This window comes from Pholcus phalangioides, unplaced genomic scaffold (genome assembly GCF_987345545.1).
Source record: "Pholcus phalangioides strain wild (caught in Gottingen) unplaced genomic scaffold, Ppha-v1.0 ptg000011l_1, whole genome shotgun sequence".
In the NCBI taxonomy this organism is placed as follows: Eukaryota; Metazoa; Arthropoda; class Arachnida; order Araneae; family Pholcidae; genus Pholcus; species Pholcus phalangioides.
In genome coordinates, this window is record NW_028301604.1 from 9,146,616 (window position 1) to 9,168,867 (window position 22,252).

Consider the following 22,252-nt stretch of genomic DNA (forward strand, 5'->3'; position numbering starts at 1 on the left):
AAAATCTTTTCTCTTTGTCAAAAAAATCCTTCTATATTAGGAGGTGAAATGATGATGTGGCAAACAACTTTCTTGTGAATAAATCCATAACTTATTCTGAGAATAAAAACTTTAAGAGATTCAGAAGTTGGTGAAAATAACAACTTTGTTCACTAATAGAAGTGGTGTAACAAAAAACATCATACTATGAGAAGTATGATATACTACTCTGCTTCAAGATATATATATTCTAGTCATTAAATTTAATTTTTTTTTTCTTCTAGATGGCATAACTATACAAAGAAACTATAGAGTGACAATTTTGATGAACTATAATAAAACAAATAATAATTTTGATTTAAACACTGGGACCTTATTTTCGTAACCATTCTTATAAACATGAAATAAACATCAGAGCACTTCATTTAATTTAATCTGTTTCCGAGAAATACTTCTATCCCAGCTTTTGTGGAAGATGCTGGAAAGAATTCATTGTAATGAACAGACATAACCGACTTCAACTGGCTCCACATGGAGATGGAGGTATAAGTGTAGCAGTGTTTGTGCTTGAGTTTTGGGAAAAATAACAATGCAGCGCTCTAGCAAATAATAATAAATTTATACCTGATGATCATTTTAGCCCTCGTGGGTGTTGTTTTTAGGAGAGGAAATATGTCATAAAAGATCTGCAACTAGGCAGAAAATGTGGGCTGAATAGGTGAGCAACTGCAGAGCCAGAGGTGTCTACTTCAGTTCAGTGTTTTAGTATTTGGTATCAAATTGTTGCCTCTGTTGTTAACGACATCATGTTCTTTGTTAGGTCATTTCATATATCATTCAGGTGTTTTTGAAAACAAAATTCTGATAAGATAATAGAATTGGGGATGTGTTGAATTATTCTAATTTACTAAATCACAGGGAACGTAAAAGCTCTGTCTTGAGATCTTTTAAATAAGCTTTGAAGAAATCTAAAAGAAATAGTGATGGATAAAACCTTTTAGAAAAAACTTGCCTTAGAAAAATTGAATATAAAGTCTGTACTCCAGCAATGACACAAGCTATGGTAGATTTTCTGAAATCTTGATTCTTTACATATCACTTGTGTTTCTTTAATCTACATTCCAAAGCTCATTTGTGTGGTTTGACAAATATAATCTTGAGTTCTTGTTTAGTACAGAAACTCTTTTTTGAATTTTCTGCTTGAAAATAGCATAAACAAGAACCAAAACAATCATTGGAGATGTAAGTTTTGAATTATTTGCTAGTGCCACATTGTTGGTTTTTTTTCATTTCCAGTCTCCATCAAGTTATTGGTTCATTAATATTTCTCCACAAACTGATTCATGCATATGTCAATCCATATTACCTTTTATCATTACATGAACATTTGTTTATTTTGGCCAATATGAAAATATTTAAGAATCTAATTCTTCAAAGCTTATATTAATTTTTTTCCAGAAAAATACTGAATCATTATTAATAACTGTTACTTGCAGCTAAAATTATTTAAACATGCCAACCGATAAACACCATATAACAACTACCATATCAAAATTTTGACCAATTTCAAACAAAAATGCAACTTAAAAAGTCTATTTACACAGAGCTCTGCAGATGAGGGCTTGCAATTTTTGCAACATCGCTAGCATAAACTTTCAATCCTTTTCGGAAAGGAAAATCTACCACGATGTACTTGTGATCTGCACTGACTCCTAAGAAAAAAAAATTAATATATATATAATGTTTGTTGAGAAACAAAAACACATGAGACACTAGTATTTTTTAATGACACGTGACAAACTATGTGAAAAATTATCTGAAAACATAATATTTTAGATATTTATATTGTTGACATCAAGTATAGCATATAGCGCATTTATACGAAAGTTGTAAAAAAAATAGTGGTAACAGCACATGCACAAATCTTGGGCATGCTCAACAAGAGACAGGTCTGTCGCATGTGCTGACTGACATACAAGCTGCTGTTAAATTTTCTTAATAGAACAGGAATGATAACTTATAACCCTCTGCACCAATGCTGCTGGCTGTTGGTCTTGTGTAGGCATATGTGCACAATGGAATCAGTCCATTACCTAGTTGGCCTTGAATGAGTAAATGACTATCAATGTCTTTCAAAGGGAAGTAATTTCGTCACTAGAGGCATCAGATCGTTATTTTGTTCTCTTAAGATCCAATTCTTGTGAATGATTTCTCCAGTAATCTCATTAACAGTACAACTTCAAACATTCGTGGAAAGAGTTGAGATGTATGCAGGTGGTGGGACATATACTTGTGGCCCACCTTCTGAAACTGATGACAGACTTGAAGCAGCCAAGGTGCCTGGAATTCATTTTATTAAACTCTTTGCAACAAAATAAAATCCCATATAATGTATTTGACTTCACATATTTGTTTTGAACTTATAACACAATTAAATTATTAAATTGAATTTAGAAAATTCTGACACACAACTTTTGTGCATGTAAAATTCTGGATAAGAAGTAAGCAAGCAAGCAAACTGATCTCTCTGCACCAGATACTTATAGTCTTAGTGGGTGACCTCACACAAAGTGTTTCCACAGATCATTCCTTCTGACACACTTAGCATGAAAGATCAGTTTTGTGTTACAGTGGATACTCAATTGCAGGGTCGGCATCAGGCATGAGGGGACAAAGCAGACACCTAGGGCAGCATATTTACAAGAACAGCATGTTTTATGATAGATTTGTTATGATGTTGTTTTCACTCCTGCAGATGTTTACACATCGAAATCATTTTATGGGAAATGTACAAGTGGGTAAATTTAAAAAAAAGCGTAAGTAAGTACAATACTTTTGAAATGCTGTTCAACTCTGCTATTCAATGCTCAATTTATCTTGATACATCTCCTCTCTTGCACTCCCAAAAAGGGCTGCCGGTCTCTATGATAGACCAGACTTGGACAGCCGGACTATATTCTTTCCAGTTGCATCCATCCTACAGGAAAGTTTGAAATCACATAGGGGATGACTGGGTGAATCTGGTTCTTCTGGGTCAGGCAACATCATCTGTAGCAGAAGGCCTCAGCGCGAAGCTTTGATGTTACTGAAGAAGTCCATTTCACCTGCAGCCATTGGATATAGCAGGCCGATGCATGTGATATATTTACCTTTTTTTGCAGTATATATAATGACTATAGGTGAAATGGACTTCTTTAGTGATGTGATGAGGTTTTTGCAGAGGCTTTCTGCTGTAGATGATGTTGGTTCAGGTCTATACAGATCTATAAGCTTATTTCTGAAAAATTTGGTTCTTTCTGTGTTTTGTAAAAGATCTTTTCATCTTTTATCAATATTTTTACAGCTGACTTTAGTTTTGGCCAAATCTCTCTGATAAATGCCCTTTCGGCCAACATAATACTGAAGATAGGTCTATCTTCAGTGTGGTGCTGTTTCAGCTCAAGAATGTTCCACTGCTCATTTTTGTGTACCAGATGTTCTCAAAGTGAGCATTGTGGCTCCTAGGGGCATCGCCAACCTTTGTTGCGGGAGTCATTGTGAGCTTGCAATATTCGTATGTGACAGTTCATTGCTTAAAGTGGTTCTTTGTTAGACTATTTTGGGAAGCAGTGGATGAACGTTGACTAGAGTACGGAAGCCGCGGGTTAAGAAAATTTGAGAACCACTATTAGTGGCAAGTTTGTCTTAGGCAAAGAACCAGGGCCGCAACTGGCGGGTCTCGTGCCCTGGGTGCTGGACCAGATGGGGCACAAATTTCATTCTCAAACCTCTCCATCAACATTGCAAGGGGGCACTAAGATGCACACTTGCCCGGATGACCAAGCATATAGTTGCGGCCCTGTGAAGAACACCTTAAATTTTTGGATTATTTATTGTCTGTGTCTTTTCTATGGGATTAGACCAGTGTTTCTCAAAGTGTGCATCAATGGCTACTAGGGTAATTGCCTATTTGGTGCTTTGAAGTGGTTCTTTTTTAGGCTATTTTGAGGAGCGGCTGATAAACGTTGTTATGGCAAAGTAGCCATGGGTAGTGAAAATTTGAGAACTACATTCCTAAATCATCATCAGTGTGACCCACCCCTCCACAGAGGGTCACTGCACACACTTTAGAACCACTGTATTAGGGTAATAGACATGAAGAAAGAAAACTCTTAGTCGTATTCAAAGGGTTTCAAAAAAGAATGCACCTCAGGCAGCAAAATTTCTAGGACCGGTCCTGCTCATATGTCACTCATGTCCCCCCTATCTCCTCCTTACATGTGAATGTTTTTCAGATCATCAATGCAACTTGAGTCTTTTTTGTGTCCCCTTTAAAAAGTCTTGCCACAGAGCAACAGACCTACAAACAGTACAAATGTAATTCAATCATTACACATTACTCACTTCACATCTGAAATATAGATGGCGGCACTGAAAAATCAAGCACAACACTACATACGCACTTAAGACTGTTAGGTACACACACTGTTACACTTCCAGCTCAACTCACTAGGTAGTAAATTGCCCATAGATGGTGATAGACCTGAGTTGTGCTTGGTTTGAAAGAAATAGTGTCTTTTGTGGAAGCTAACCTTAGCTACACACAAAAAACATTCAGCGATTCAGAAACAGATGTAGCAGAGCATTTAGCATACATTCCTTTCAGGTATTCAGCTGAACTAGAGACAGTGGTTAGACCAGAGTTTTCCAAATTTTTGTTTCCTGTTGTCCACTTCTGAATTTTTTCTCATCTTCCCTTCAATTTAAGCTAGCTCATAGGGCGCTATATCCCACAGTTTCTCTTAAATAGTTAATGTTATAGAAGTTAGTAGTCACCCGACCTGTAGAGTTTTTTTTTAATAATAAAAGAAACAGCATCTCACTTTTCTGTGAATATTAAATGTACTCTGTGCATAGGTTTGAGCACTTGAGTCATCGTTTGATTGAAACCTTGGAGCTTCAAGACATTCTCAATAGATCTTTGCAGAATTTTGCTATAGCTACAGGTCTTCACTGAGAAATTTTATTTTTTGCAATAGATTTTATACAACAGAACTCCAGTAAAATTATCAATGCCACTATTATAACACCAATCAGGACCGGCGCACAGGCATGAGGCAACGAATGAGCCGTCTAGAGCAGCATTTTTTATAACATAATTGTCAAGACACAGATTATACATTTTCACAAATATATAATAAGAGCAAGTAAAATACTTTTGAATGCTAGCAAACGCTCAGTTCATATACTTTCTTTTCCTGCACTTCGAAAAAGTGTTACTGGTCTTTAAAGATAGGCCAGACATAGGACAGCCAAACTAAATGCATCCCTTGCTTTACAAGATTAATTGGTTCTGCAATGTATGTTTTTGACTTCCAATGAACACACAACAATTTCAAAACAAAATTATTTATTACAATGATTACAAACTAATACATGCATTAATCAAGACATTAATCAAAGAAAACCTTTCATGAACTGGAAATTTTAAACTATACTCATCAGTCCCCGTAAATCAATCAAGATCACTTATTCCTTGATGAAACCCCAGTCCTTGTCCCGAAAATCATCTTAAGTCGAAAAGGCACAGACAAGTGAACTCAGCCCAGAAATGGATGTCAGAGGAGTTATACACAAAAGGTCGACCACAGACTCAGGACATGAACGAGGAAACAGTACCAGGTTTGAAAATCTGTGAAATCACACACAGAGATAGAAAATTGGCAGAAGGTGTTGAGAAGGAAGTGACATATGACTACGGCCATCAGTAGAGTCACGAATAGAACTCGTGACCAGTCTAATGTGCTGACAAGGAAGTGGCATCTGATCACGGACATCAGCAGAGTCACACATGGTGTTCAGCAATCAGTCCCAGATGCTGACGAGGAAGCAGCATTTGATAGTGGCTATCTAAGAGTTTGGCGAGCAATCTGACATGCTCAGGAAATAGCGGTATCCGATCATGGCTATCAGAATGTCTCACATGGAGTTCTGCAATCATCCAAACAGCACCGGAATCAGCAGGACTTGAAAAGGCAGTGAGGCAGAGAAGGATCATCAACGGTTTTTACTCGTGAGCTCTAGGTGGCCTTGAAGCATAGCAAAGGATAAGAAGATGCACAGCGGGAGCATTGGACCAGCCGGACCAGCCAAGCTGCGAATTTACTGCTAGTTGACACTGAAGTAGCGTTTTGAAGCGCGGTCATAGTTATATACAGCTCTCATATCACTGAACATGTAAATGAGGCGTAATGCACATGCGCCCCCATCGACATTGCCGTTCCAAGTGGCAACCTAGGAAAGCAGCTTCCTTTCTGACCAGAATAGCTTGTGACCTGTCAGCACCGAAAACGTCCATAAGTAGAAAAGTTAGATTGTTTGGTCAACAGAAATTACTTATTATAAATATAAACAACATAATACATACATAGCGTTAGATAGAGAGACATAACATAAACTCTAAATGAACACAACATATGCATTACTATTATACAAAGTCAAAGACCGTGTTAGAAAAAGGGCATGTTAGCCATGTTTTGCAAAATAATCATGTCAGACAAAATTGCACAAAGTAAGCATAATTTAACATGGGTACGATAAGGGTTTTCTTCAAAAAATTAACCCAACTTCTGGTAGCAAAATAATTTTTTTAATGAATTTATAATTCAAACATTTAAATAAATTTCAAATCTCATAAATTTAAGCTATATCAAAGAATTACTTCTGTGACATTACTACTGATTAATTCTAGTGAGGGTGGATGTTTTCTCTGAAGAGCCTGGTATAATAGACCGATAACTGTTTTTTAATGAAACAGTTATGATTCAGGTGAGAAGCTGCATACTTCATCTCTATGAAAAGTTCAGTAGTAAGAGAATTGCCTGAGATTTATGAAATATCCCTCGCAAAACTACAAGAATTAGTTTCATTAGGATCTTTTCTTTGATTAGGCAAAATTCTGACAGCATTGCCAATGTTATCAAAAGTCGTTAATTAGTGAAAATTGATTTGAGCATTTGTTGCATAGCTGTCTCATCTAAGTCATAAAACATAACAGATTTTGTCATTTTAACTACGTAATATCTTCAATTTACAAGTCCATTTTCAAGATTAACAGCACAACTCCAAGCCAAATTTCACAGGTTAAGATTTTCAAAATTGAAATTTTCAAAACCATGTTATAGCAAAATCACGTAAAGTGAGGCTGTGCAAAGCAAGGGATACTTTTATATCTTTTCCAGTTGCATCCATCCTTCGTGAAGGTTCGAAATCATGTAAGTGATGGGAACCTGGTTGTATATCTTGTTCTTGAGATTTAGGTGTCTACAGAATGTGGTGCTGTTTCAGCTCAGGAATGTTTTGGCTGCTCATTTTTGCATACCAGTAGTTCTCAAGATGTGCATCTGGGCTCCTAGGGTGTCGCCAACCTTTGTCAGGGGCATCACACTGTGTCTTCATGTGCCTGTTTGTTGCTTTTACAGTAAGTGGTTCTTTTGTTAGACTATTCTGAGGCCTAATTCTGTTTTTTCTCGAGAATTTATCATCACAGATAGAATCTACTCCTAATTTAATGTATATTATTGCTATAGGAAATTAACTAGACCAAAGAGTAACATTATATACAAGGCTATCTTTACAGATGGAAAATTTATATAGGAGTTACACTGTATACATATATACAATGATAGCTTGGCTAACCAAGATAATTTGTTCAGGAATAACATCAGTTAGCCGAAACACAATTTTTCATACTCACCTTATGGGAAATTATTTATTCTAGGTCAGGAGGTGACAAATCAGAAAAAAATTTAGGTGCCAGCTATTTTTTTATCAACAAAATTTGTCCAAAATTGAGTATTTTTTTACTTGTCTGGGACTTAAGGAACCCTCTCCATGATAGCAGAGACACTTGACCTAATTTCCGATAATTTTGTCCTGTCCTATAATTTCCATTCATTTATAGAACATAAAAAAAATAAGCACCAATGTAAAATTCCTAGTCGCCATGGTGACCTGACTCCTGTGATTTGTCCAGCCCTGCTCCAGGTAATGCCCAAAGTCTGAAGAAAAGTTTTATTAAGCTGATGGGAACTACAAAAAAGGTAAAACCATCCTGGAGGATCAGATTAACTAATTCACAAATGGATGAAAGAGAAATAATTGAAAAAAAGCTACTGTTTTACTCTACATATAAACCAATCAGGTTGGTAAGCGGCAAATATGTTATGTGGTCATCTTATTTCTATGCCTTATGAATGCAGAATGTCCTCCTATATTGTTTAGATGGTTCAGTTTGATGCTAAAAATTATATTGTATGCACTGAAAACATAAGTCTAGACTTTTTTAGTGCATTTTCTTATCTTTAGCATTCATTTCACATGAAATGGCTCTAAAGCACTTCAAAAAAAAAAAAAAAAAAAAATAGAGGTATAATAAAAGTATAGTTCAGCTAACAATAAGGGCTGTTTCATGTTATAGCATCCATCCACGAGCACTAAAACCTTTGTTAGGCGTATCAGTATTTGTTAGCTGAGGCAGAAAAACCGCTAAAAGAATATTTGTCAGCTAAAAAAATTTGCAAACTGAGTAAATATATACAGTAGGACTTGGTTAATTTTAATTTTGGATGATTTGAAACTTTAAAAACTCTTCTTCCAGTGTTCTATCTATAATTTAACGTAAAAAAATTACTGGTTCAATTTTATTTTCTTTAGATATTTTGGATAATTCAAAGTTGGGGAAAAAATCATGATTTTAGTACAAGCAAATGTAAACAGTTGGGTAAAATATACAAGCAGTCAGGCATTGCTTCTCTCGACTAATTTTTTAAACAGAAAATCTCCAAAATAAAAGTTAAAAAATTCTTACTTAATTTAGGCACACGATTGGGGCTGTTTTTTTTTTCAACCTCAACTTCTGGCTCCACACAACAGCCATGTTAACATTCTGCCCATTGAACAACATGTAAAGAAATGTAAGGTCTAATGGTTTTATGATCAACTTATAATAAAACAATTTCTTCCTCCTTTTAAAATGACACTTATTGTATGCCAAAACATACATTAGAATTCAATTTGCTTTTTGCATTGGATTTATAGTTTAGTAAATCATTTCGAAAAAATTAGCAGTGTTGATAATAGTAAATCAGCAAAACCACATGATCTGATTTTGTAAAAAGATTATCTGCGCTGAATTAATTTACCAAAAGTGTTTCAATGACTAGTGAGCAATTTCAGAAACAAATTGTCCATGTAGGAAAAATTTAAAATGTTAATTCGTAAATTTATATTTACCTTTTTCTTGATAATTTAATTTACATTTGAGCTGGAATGAATCAAAATCATGTACTACTTGATAGTTGTTGTCCAACCTCTGAATTAAGGTGTACCATTCAAAATCAGAATTTTTTTATCATCACCACAAGTATGAAAAATATGAGAAAGCATGAACTCTAGTGGAAGTAGATTTCCCTAATACCATACAAACGATTAGCAAAATTTAAGAAAACAATTCCTAACTGATGATCAGTAACCATTTCAGTAAATCGGGATTTGAGCATGGTCAAGAAATTCTACAGTGATGCTGATTCCAGAACAGTAGGATAATGTAGCAGCTAAAATTGATCACTCCGAACAACAAATTTTGGCTAAGTTTCTGCGTATGAAACAAAAGTAGTAAGGTCTGATGTAATTTTGTGTGATATGAACACAAATTTGACTATAAAAAAACTAGATTGTCTAGTTTCCACTGAAATTGCACATTTAAATACACATTAATAACACAGTACAATACAGTGAAAAACCACATAAGTATACAGGAAAAACAACACAAATATATAGAAACTTCAATATACAGAAGCACAACATTTTTAATACATATAAAAGCACAACAAAAATGCATGCAAAACAAAAATACATAGAATCACACATGATTTACAGCATAATAGCTTTTTTATCGGCGTCTGTTACGTACTTTGTTTGCATTATGCTGGTACTGGACATAAGGAGCATCTCTATAACAGTAATCAGCCAGCATAGAGAGTGACCATTTTCCCTGGTAACATTGTTCTATGGTTCTTTCCACTCTTTCACCATACAATAACTCTTTCAAAGCACTTTTCAACTCTTAACAGGTAAAACAAGAGCCAGTACATCTTTTTCATGGTGATATTCTTGTTCAGCAAGCCAAAATCATTTGGACTTACATATTTTCATGTCAGACAGTTTCATTATTGTCCTGTGGTGCCACTTGTAAAGCACATTGTTAACATTTAACATGTAATATCTCCAAAACAAGAGCCAATAAAACTTTTTATGGCGATATTTATATTCAGCAGGTCATAAACCATTCAGAATTTTATATTTTAATGTTGGATGCAATTTCATTGTTGTCTAGTGTTATTAATAGCATGTGAATATTGATGATGAATTTGCAATTTGCAATCACTACGGATCTAATATAGACTAATTGGATAATTTTAATTTTAGATCATTTGAAATTTTTTACTATCCCCTAAAGTTTCGAATTAACGAAGTTTGACTGTGTGGTGTGTGTACATATATATATCTTCCTCTTTTTAATTGTCACCTCTTATCTAAGCAAGCTTAAAAATTGTGTTGGGCTTAAAGTAGTAACTAGGTATTTGATTTCAGAAAACAAAAAAAAAAGTCAAATATTTAGAAATAAACATATTAAATATAAACAATGCAAAAGTAACCTAACAACTTACCTGTGACATTTCCGACAGCAGGGTATGAAAAATGTGTTCTTCTCCTATCCTTGAAACGAACTTTGTCTCCTATGACAAAAAGAGGATCATTTATTGGTCTTGAAATGAGATTTTGATGAGACTCCATCTCTGAATCAATGTTGTGTAATTCGAGATTACTATACTTTGTCCAGGAAAGAGTTTCTGCATGTTCCCAATCTACTTGAACATTAAGATCTCTCGTATTTTCTTTATCAACCTATAATTATTAATAAAAAGAGTCTACTTAATGAAACACATGAATTTATAAGTGCATAAGCAAATATTAAAAAATTCACATTTTTAACTATTGCTTTCTTATGAACATTCAAAGGGGTTATATTTCATTGGGTCTAGTTAATTTTTAAAATTTTATTTTATTCGTGTTACACAACTTGTAGATCAGAAGTTCTAAAACTTATTTGGGACTCCCTCTTTTTGGCGAAAAACTCATGTCAGCATTTTCCTTGAAAAAATATGTATATCCTCTATAGAATTACTAATACATATGGTTAGTATATGGTACCAGTAGCTGCTATTGCCTCAGTAGAATATTGTAAATCCCCCATGCTCCATCATAGGAAATTGGGAAACTTTGGTATAACAAAAAAGAAAAAAAAAGAATGAGGAGGGGAACAGAGCTGGAATGAAGAAAACATTGAGAGGGGTTGTCAGTTGTCAAGGACCCAACATCTTTTGGAGGAGTGGTGTGTTGCATTATATATTCATTAATTATTGAGGGGGCTCAGCCCCCTCGTAAAATTTATTTGGGGGCGGGGGGTTCGAGCAGCCTCAATTCCCAGAGCCTGGCACATATGGAGAGAAACAAAGAAAAATGTTCACCAAAGATCTTCAAGAGCATTAAAGGATCAAAATCAATCAAAGTCATACCTAGTAAAGCCGTGCATAGTGTCTTGAAAAAAATCACTGCTTGGGCAGGGGGGTGGCATTCAAGTATTAAGAGACCATGTAAGCATCAATGGGGGAAGAAAAGGGAGGTTTTCCCTTGCTTATTTTCATAACAAGGTGGAAAGAAGTTTGAATGATGATTATGTACGCCAGAGGTTATCAACATGAAAGCTCTTGTGGAACCTTGATGGTTAGGAAGCTGTTGTGTGAAACCCTTCTGGTTGTTTGACAGAAATCAAACTAATTTTGGGTGGGGGAGGGTGTCCCCCAAGAAGCCTCCCATATAACAAATAAAAAAGTTTCCAAAAAAATATTGTTTTTACAAGTTATACAGGAATGTCCCATAAAATATGGATCATATGGTCACCATACTAATTTCTAGATAAAACTGGAAATAATAAAAATAGAAATACTAACACAAAGGCTGCAACAGGCAAAATGTCCAATGAGGTGGTTGAGAAAAGGTGCCCATAAAAATATATTGATGTCCAGGGGTGTAGCCAGAAACTTTGTTCGTGGGGACCAAAGTGATAGAACAATAGATTTGGCCATCTTTTTCCCTTTTTTTCAGTCATTTTCTCACATTTCGGGGGGACCAGACACCCAAATCCCCTCTCCCTCGCTACACCCTTGTGGATGCCAAATATAACTAAACTATATCGACCCAAAATAAGAGCATATATCACGAAATAAAAAACGAATAATTAATCATATATAATACACCGCCCATAAGAAAGATTACGGTTGTCTTATCAAAGTCTTCTCAATTTATCCAAATATGTATGTGTTTATCATATTTCTTTTAAAACATGTCAGTTTTGTAAGAATTCATCCCTGAAAGCACACAGGCTATTTCTACACTACTGACAACCCTATAAGAGAAAAACTCCCTGTGACACAACCTGGAGTTGCATTTTATTAAATGATACTGGTGTCCCCCTGTCGAAGCAATTGATTGGCGTCAACAATATATATGGCGTCTACCCTCATATGGAGTTGGAACAGTTCTATCAATGACTTTATTTTTTTTTAACTGATGCTGAAATCATTCTTAAAATTTGTAGCTAGAAAAACAATGAGAATGAAATCATTGTTGAGGGGAAAATATAGAGCCTTTTTGACATAAAACTGATGCTGAAACCATTGTTAACTTTATTTTTGAAAAAAAAAATGGCACTGAAATCATTCTTAAAGTTTGTAGCTGGAAAAACAAGAGCATTTGTTAACATTGAACAAAAGAATAATAAAAAAAATGCAGAGCAATGCATTTCTTGAATTATTTTTCATAGTTCCTTGTATGTAATGTATGCAATGCTTGACAGACAAGGTCAGAAGAAGAATCTGTTAGAAGTACTGTTCCTCAAATGTTCAGTCATTCAAACGGTTCGAATTTTTTCAAATGAAACCATTTCCTCAAAATTGAAAATAAAGAACACTTTAAATATCATGCATATGAGTAACACGAGAAAATTTCTTTATTTACAAGCTCTTCTGGTTCTGGGCTTTTAAAGAATTCAGTGACGTTTGGTTATGCAGAATACCAATAACAGGTGTCATGAGACAACAAGGCTCTGTGGAACACCAGTTGGATATCTATCACATAAGGCCGCTACACACGTTCAGTTATGCCTGCACAGTTATACCTGTACAGGCATAACTGAACGGTTCGATGCATCCACACCATTCAGTTATACCTGTGCAGGCAAAGCCTCTGGAACCGGTTCTAGGCGATCTGTGGGGATATTTTCATTCTTCGATTTTTTTTCTTCACGGTCGGATTTTTCTAGTCTATAAGTTCGGAATTTTCTAGTATGATTTCCACAGATGATGCTTTGAGTGTAGTTGGATTGGTTATCGCACTGAAGTTATTAACTCAAATAAAAGAAAAAAATGAGTAATGTGGTGCAAAGATTGGTTAAAAAGAGGCAACAATATTCGCACGTTAAATTATTACAAGAATTGAGATATTTTTAACAACACTGTCTCTGTTTGCTAGAGGGTCTATTTCTCTCATTTTCCACACCAATCTCTCATAACTATCATCTTTCTTAATTTTATTACGGTAATCTTCAGATTTCACCTGCCACAAGCATTTCTCATTCCTATACATTTCAATGAATTCTTCAAAACATTCGCGCTGCCCGTTTCGAAGATCACTCGTCATTGTAAACCTAGAGTAGTGAAAACTGAACTCTGAACTAAACTCTGGTGAAGTGTTAAAATCGGTGCTTCCCAAAGTAGGACTATTCAGGCTATGAATTGACGCAAGGGGGTAATGAGGGGACGAGAAGAAAACATCAGTTTTCAAAAACTCTGACCATTTTCCCCAAGGAAGCGTTTGTAAATATGGGCCTTGGGCAAAAAAAACTAATATTGCACACAGAAATTCATACTTGTTTCATCAAGAGCTAAAGTGTTTTTTCTCCCTTTGAATGTGCACTGTACATTCCAGAGGTATTTTAACTGTAAATTGATCGATAAAGCCTACTGTCACAGATCTCTACACCATCTGGGGTCCAGCATCCCCGGGACTGGTTTTACTAATGAATATTGTCATTATTCGAGCCCATTTCCCCCCACCCCCACAAAGGTGGGGCTGGCATCAGGATTCTGGTTTCAGAGCCTGAAACGATTCCCATCATTCTTTTTTCCATGTTAAAAAATTCACTACAGTGGCGGCCCGGCAGGAGAATAGCCTCTGTGCCTTGCGGCAGGATGTGGCGGCGGGGGGGAGGTGACACCCAAGAGCTGCGACGCACACTTTGAGGAACACTGCTGTAATGGAAGATGTTTGTTGAATCTACAGCATAAGTACAATAATGTATTTTTTTCCTTCAAAATTTTGATATTACTAAAACCTCTCATATTGGCCGATCTTCATGACATAAGTAAAAGGTACTAATACTTATCAAGAATGCTATCCATATCTACAGTGATTATGACAATATAGGCAATAAAAAAGAAATTTTGGTATTACAGTTGTGGCGCTACTTGTCTTGTACAATTTTTATATTTTTATTATATTTTTATGCCACTCACTAGCTAGGCATTATATAGTGTGTTCTTGTATTGGAGTTCAGTCTGGCTCCAACTGTCGACCGAACATGTAATAAAAATTTCTCTCTCTTCTATTAAATAACTAAAAAAAGAAAGGAGTTATCACTGTATGTTTTACGAAATAACAACCAGACATCCACAGGCCTAGAAGTGAAAATTTGGAAAAAAAAGTAGGAAAAATAGGAACATCATTGACAAAAAATAGGAAAAAAATAGGAGGGGAAAAAAAGGAATTCCCAAATTATTATGGCATTTAAAAATGTTGTAGCCATTGAGATTCACACTTTATATACTTTAATTATAGTATTATCTATAAATATTTTAAGAAACTCAAGTTCTAATGAATTTAAAAATCATTTATTTCCACAGAATGTGCGGTATCAAAAACAATGTAAATGGCAAAACTAAAAACAAATTAATCAAATTTCTACTGTTACTTGAAAAGTCCAACTATTAATCGTGATCCATTTTTCCCCTGTGCTTTTCAAAGAAAGAAAAAAAACCAGTCTAGGTGCCATAGAAATGTAACCCATGCATGCTTAACCAATAGCCCACGGGCAGAATGTGGCCCCAGAGTCATCTGTTGTGGCACACAACTTCAAATCTTATTTTGTAAAAATGAACCAAGCAACACTTCTACATCGTTCAAGAGACCCTGCAGCACAGTTTCAGGTCATTCAAGTGGCTCGCACCACATTTACAGATCACCACGGCACAGTTCCGGATTACTCAAGTTACCTCAGCTGCTGTTCCACTTAAGTGACCCGTGACACATTCCTAGATCACTTAAGTGACTCACTGCAGAGTTCCAGACCACTCAAGTACCCGCAGCACATTTACATGTCATTCAAGTGACCCGCAACACATTCCCTGATCAGTAAATATGTCGCAGCATATTTACAGATTGCCACGGCACAGTTCCAGAGCACTAACATATGTTCATGAATGTCATCTTTTTTTTTTTTCAAAGACAACGGCAGTCATCAATAGCATACACACAAACCCTTAGTATGCCTTAAAACACACATGCTAACCAATGGCCCTCAGAGTTATCTTATGTGGCCCAGGACAAATAATAAAACCACACAAGTGGTTCAAGAACGATCATCAAATCATTTAAGTAGGACTCATTTCCAGATTAATTCAATGGCTTGCGGCACATTTCCAGATCATTTATGCTGCCAACAGCATATATCCAGATCACCTCAGTGACCCCAAGCACATTTCCAGATCACTTGAATGACCCGAGGAAAACCCTCAGTTAACTCACGTGGCTCGTAGTTCAGTTGCAGATTACTGTAAGTTGCTGGAGGCACATTTACAGATCATTTGAGTGGCCTGCGGCACGCTTCGAGATCGCTTGAGTGGCTCGCCGCACACAGATTATTTTAGTGGCGTTTTTGACACATTTCCACTCAAGTGGTCTGCTGCACACTTTCAGATCATCCAAGTGACTTGTGGCACATTTACAGATGATTCAAGCGGCCCGCGGCACACTTTCAGACCACCTGAATGACTCGCGGCACATTACAACTTAACTCAACCTTATGAAAAGTGTGGGGGCCACTTCATTGATTTGAAAAAGTGTCGCGGGCCACTGAATTAAGTGATCTCAAACAGCACCGCAGATTTATTTGTGTGATCTGAAAATGTGCCGCGGGCCACTTAATTGAAGTAAGAATGCACCGGGAGCCACTTGAGTGATCTGGAAATATGCCGCTGGTAATTTAAATGAGGTAAGAATGTGCCGCGAGCCACTTAATTCATTTGTAAGTGTACCGAGGCCACTTGAGGCACGTCATACTTAGGCCATGGGTTTAGCACATGCTTAAAATAAGGGGCCGTTCAAGTATTACGTCAGCAAATTTTCAGCGATTTTTGACCCATTCTTCCCCCTTGTTAGAAATCAGCAAAACTCTTACCCTCCCCTTTCAGCAAAATTTCGTCAGCGCTCTGCCCCCCACCTCCTAACGCATAGTGGTTGGATCAGAGGCATACGTGGGAAGGGATCTTGGTTGTGGGCTCGTGGTCGTTCTACCCCTCCTCCCCCAATGTATATATATAGACGATCAAAAATATATTTTTTAATCAATTTTTTTTTTCAGAATTAAAATTTCGAAAGAAAATATCTTATTAGAATGTGAAAATTTCTGTTAATTTCAATACTATTTGAAGGCTATGAATTCAAAATTTCTTTTTAAGAAATTCATTGCGACCCTAAATCTAAGCCCATAGATAATCCTTCACCCGCGGTAAACACTTGGTCGGTGCGGACCAAATGTGGCCTGTCCCTCTCAAACCTAATTTTGTAAAAATGAACCAAGCGGCACATTCACAGATAAGTGACCAGCGACACAGTTCCAGACCATTTAAACGATCCGTGGCACATTTAGAGATCCCTTGAGTGACATGTGGCACAGTTTTAGAGCACTGGTGCGGCCACCAGTGCGGTTCTTTATCTCTCTAAGTTACCCGCGGAAAATTCTAAGATTACTTAAGTGATCCATGTAATAATTACGGATCACATGAGTGATGCGTGGCACAGTTCCAGAGCACTTAAGTGACCCGGACCAGCACCTCCTAGAGATAGGCCTCTGCACTGTTTGCTATAAACATGGCACAGGTCCAGAGCACCTAGATCCGCTAAGTATTTAGAGATCATTAAAGTGGCTCTGTAGGGAACTCAATAGGGAGAATGTTAGTTCAGGTGCCCACAATCTAGCGAAAAGTTTTTCTCGTTTTTGGCGCAATGAGTAAGATGCCATTAAGAATACTGTATTTCACATTTTTATAAAGGTTGGGTGATGAAGTAATCATCCTAACACCCCTCCCCTGTCATCAAAAATCAGCAAATCAGAAACCTCTCCCCCCACCCAGGGCCGTCTTAAGAGCATCATGGGCCCCCGGGCCAAGTGGTTTTTCTGAGGCCCTACCTGGTAAAGTCTAAAAAATTTCAACCGGATCTAATTTTTGTGAGGCCCCTCTTCTCCTGAGGCCCCCGGGCCGTGGCCGGGTGGGCCCATGCGTTAAGGCGGCACAACCCCCACCACCATCGATGCTGACGTAATACTTGAATGACACCGAGCATAGACACCCGAAAGTTATTTCCTGACGGTTAAAAAAACTGCATTTAGAAAGCGGCTAATTGGCTCGCCCCTCCCCCCGTAAAACCAGACGTGGCTCGGGATCTGTCCCGTAAAGCCGGGTTTTCCTAGGAGCAGGTTTTCTATGTCACGCGCAACGTGAATCACCTAGCGCGACACGCTGTCCACTCACCAATACGAAAAGCAGTACTACAGAGCGGAATATGGCTCACGACAGCGCTTTACGTCGGGCGTGATAGGCGGACTGCTTCTGGGGGAGTTAAATGGGTCGTGTGCCGCACGTTCCACTGATCTTTTCTTCATTTTTGCTGTGTTCTCTTTCCTTTCCTTTGAAACCGGAGCATGCGGCCGATAGAGTAGCTGACTTCAGGGCCATATACTATAATATACTGATCTGATGCGCCACGCTTGGGAAACACAAATGCGTAGCGTGATTATGTAGCACATTACAGCTGAAGCGAAATGATCCAGTTCGGTACACGTGGCGCAAAACGCCTACTAGGAAAACCTGGCTTCGAACGCTCCTTACGAGACACGGGGAGAGAAACCTATAGTCTCTTGTGTTTGGACCACAGAGTAAGAATAATACTTATTATATCTTTAATACTAATTATATAATAATACTAATTACATCTTTAGTCTATGGTGTGGACAGAGCCTGTCCCTACTCCCTTTTTTTGCCTTCTTATTTACGGCAACCGATCTCCCAAACAGGTTCGCTTTCTCCACTGGACTTCAGTTTTAGCACTTTGACTATATGGCGCGGGGGCGAAAAGATACAATTGTCATCGTCCTAAAAAAAAAAATAGTTTTTCTTTTTCAGTAGCGATTTGTGAAGAAAATAAAACAAGTCAAAAGGGATGGAAAGCAGTGACATTTTGCGGTTTCTCGGAATTTTCGTAGTAAGATATTGGCTGTAAACAAAAGGGAGGGATAAAATAGGAATAGTAGGAGAGAATTGGAATAAAATAGGACAACTGCGACGAAAGTAGGAAAATAGGAGGGCATTTGTAAAAAGTAGGAAAAATAGGAGCACTGCGAGGTCTGCATCCACCAGCACTAGCATCACCATAGTACTGGTGACCCGCGTAAAGCAGATGTTTGACAGCCACGAACTCGAAAGCAGACGAAACTACTCTTCCTCGCTTCGTAATGTGACTTGCTGCCTTCTTTTTTTTTCCACTCTGTGTGTGGTGCGTTTGCTGACTGATTGAGGGGGCATCACCCCTCAATTCTCTTCCTAGATTGTGCTGAACTTTTTTTTGGATATGCTGAATGCTACCGAAGAAACAGGTATGTCTTCTGAATTAGAACTTTCGCGTGTTTCTTTTCGCGCGCCTTCGATTTGAAAATCCGATGTCGATCTTTGGTTTCTTCAGATTGAATCGAACTTTAAAATTGCCGGAATTACTGATCCTAAAACGCAATTTCACTGTGTTGTGACAGCTCTTGATGTTGAAGTGTTATCATATGTTAGCGATCTGATCAGAGCTCCTGTTACAGATGATTCTTACAACCAGTTAAAAACACGCATTTGTCAACAGTTTTCACTGTCGGAAACTTCCCGCTTATGAGTTCTACTCCAAGAGCTCACTCTTGGGGATAAGCGACCTTCTCAGTTGTTGCATGAGATGCATACATTAGCTGGCAAGAAAATTTCAGATGAAGTGCTTAAAACCCTTTGGTTACAACGTTTGCCTATCCATACATAGCAGAAACTTTCTGTTAGTAAGGATACATTGGCGGATTTATCAGAAATGGCAGATAAAATTACAGAAGTCACTGGGCACACACCAACTATTTCTGAGGTCAAATCGTTGTACTTATATTGTCAAATAGCAGTACCTATATTGTCATATTTTTTTTTTGCATCGTGCCATATGCCGTCCTTCAGACTCGTGGGGGAGTACTGTGGCGCTACTTGTCTTGTACAATTTTTATATTTTTATTATATTTTCATGCCACTCACTAGCTAGGCATTATCTAGTGTGTTCTTGTATTGGAGTTCAGTCTGGCTCCAACTGTCGACCGAACATGTTGTAAAAATCTCTCTCTCTTCTATTAAATAACTAAAAAAAGAAAGGAGTCATGACTGTATGTTTCCGAAATGACAACCAGACATCCACCAGCACTAGCATCGCCATACAGTCAATGCCCGATATAACGACCCCTACGTCCCGTCGAGAATGGACGTTATATGTGGAGCAAGGTCGTAGCGAGAGGGAGAGACGGGGGTGTGGTCGGGCCTGATTGGGAGGGTCGTTATATAATTAAAATATATATGACAGTAGTTCTAGGAAAACATTTGGGACTTATCCTACCAGTCTTTGTCACTATAACGTGAATGATCGTTATAACGTGAGGTTGTTATAACGAGTGTCGACTCTATCTCCGAAAACAAGCATCGTTTCTCCTCTGAATATATGGATAAGAGATACATGCTCCTTCAGTATCGTATGATAGCATTTTCTTCCTGCGATAGAGTCGATTGAAAAAAAAAAAATTTTTGACGAAAATTTTTATGGTAACTTACGTAGTGTGTTCTTTGAAAGAAAACAATGCATTTTTGCGCAACCTATTAAGATGAATTCAACTCAATTCGAAATTGACTTATTATTAAGCATAGTATGTATATTAATAGTATTACTCAATGATATAATTATATTATCAATCGTATCTCTCTCAAAGAATTTTTCGATTGTTTTCTTACTTTTAACTAGCATAATTTCATCTGAATTTTTTTCTTTAAATGTTTGAGCTGAAAGCTGAAATTCGTTGCAATCTGACGAGATGTGTTCAAAAAACAAATTCAATGAGATTCATTAAGAATTACATGTAAAAGAAAATAATAAATTGCAGTGATTTTTGTCCTGTTGATGCTTGCTGGTTTTCGGTCAAAAAAAGAGTGGGAATCCTGCTTTGAAATTACAAACAATTGCAAACATTAACTAACTCATATAAACACCTGCTTGATTTCTAGGAATCTTGATTTCTAAAGGAAGTATATGTGAAAGAATACTAAATAATCTGATATCACGGAGCCCCTAAAATCTCCAAGAACCCTGGTTAACAACCTCTTCTCTAAATAATCAATAAACAATTAATAGTCATAGCACATTATTTGAATACAGAGTTTGTGTGTTTCAGTTCATAATTTCGTGCAAATTTATTGAAAAGAGTGATTTCAGAAACAAAATTGCGAATTCTAATAATGGTCGCAATATTTCTAAAATTTTATTTCGATTGGTTTATTTGGTATGAAATTGTAAGAAAATATCGTGGAAATTACGCCGCGGATAACAGCTAGTTTATTAATATAAGAGTTCAAGTTTTTTAGAATTTACAGACTTTAAGAGACATTTAATTATCACCTAGAGTCTTCTTATTCCTCTGATGTGCCAGTCAAAACTTCCTGTCCATAGAGAATCAGTTGATTGTGATATAGCGTCATGGGTCCATCCTTCACTCATCAGGTTTACATCTACATCTTCACTTTGATGACGTTATGTGAAGAAGGACCATATCTCTGGAAATCTAGAGTAATGACGATGGGAAGAGCTGCCCTAGAGCTCGAAGGATATGAGATGCCGAGTGGAGTTGAGAGGGAACATAGTGAAGTGAAGCGAATAAGATGATAATGCTGTTGCTATATACAGGGTGAATCTGACCTATTCTGCCAAATGAAAGGGGAAGATAGAAAAGCCCAAGTGGATCATGAAACACCCCCAAATCTGTCCTATGTCAAACTGTTTGAGTTATGGTGGGCATAGGTGGAAATAGACTTGGAAGTCTGGGGACAAACACAGTCATTATTGCTGGGGGCCACAATGATGATGATGTCACCTCATATATGCATATATACATTAGATCAGTCGACTCCACATTTGACGCCCCCACCCTGTATCTCTACCCATGATGGTGGGTAATCGATTATGGAAAAAATAAGTGTCAAGTCTAAAAAACTTGTATTTGTGAAGCTTCTAAGAGACCTACATGCAAACATAGCACATATTTGGAAAAAAAAACGGGAAAAATCCTACAAGGTGACATCATTTTCATCAAAATATCTGGAATTATTGGTGAACTACAAGTGCTAAAACATTGGGAAAGTAAAACATTGAATTGTCGCCAGAATTTTTCATCGCCAATCACGCAAATACTCTTCTAGCTACAATCCAATTTACCAAAAATTTGTCCATTGCACCAGTGTTCTGGTTCAGGAGAAATTTAGCTCTTTGTTTCTAATACATAACTAAGATCTGCATTCGCCAAAGTAATTTTAGTAGGTTTTGGTGACAATTAAATTTTTCACTTCACGAATCTCTCAGTGTTTGAATCATATTAATTTACATATCAGATCCAATATGTAAATCAGATGCTGGCGATATCAATCCACCGTGACGTCATCAATCATGAGCGACCCGCCTAGAGGAAGATTTCCTCCATGCACACACACACTTAGTTCTGCCTTCAATT

At 37.0% G+C, this 22,252-nt stretch overlaps 1 protein-coding gene across 1 annotated transcript in view; it reads right to left on the reverse strand.

The window, feature by feature from the left end:
* Positions 1-22,252, reverse strand: part of HERC2 (E3 ubiquitin-protein ligase HERC2) — a 645,607-nt gene that overhangs the window by 285,035 nt on the left and 338,320 nt on the right. Inside the window, exons 46-47 of the mRNA XM_089238586.1 lie at positions 10,689-10,926; positions 1,580-1,691 (exon numbers count right to left, since the gene is read on the reverse strand). Of these exons, the coding sequence (XP_089094712.1) occupies positions 1,580-1,691; positions 10,689-10,926 (350 nt within the window). The remainder of the gene's footprint in view (positions 1-1,579; positions 1,692-10,688; positions 10,927-22,252) is intronic.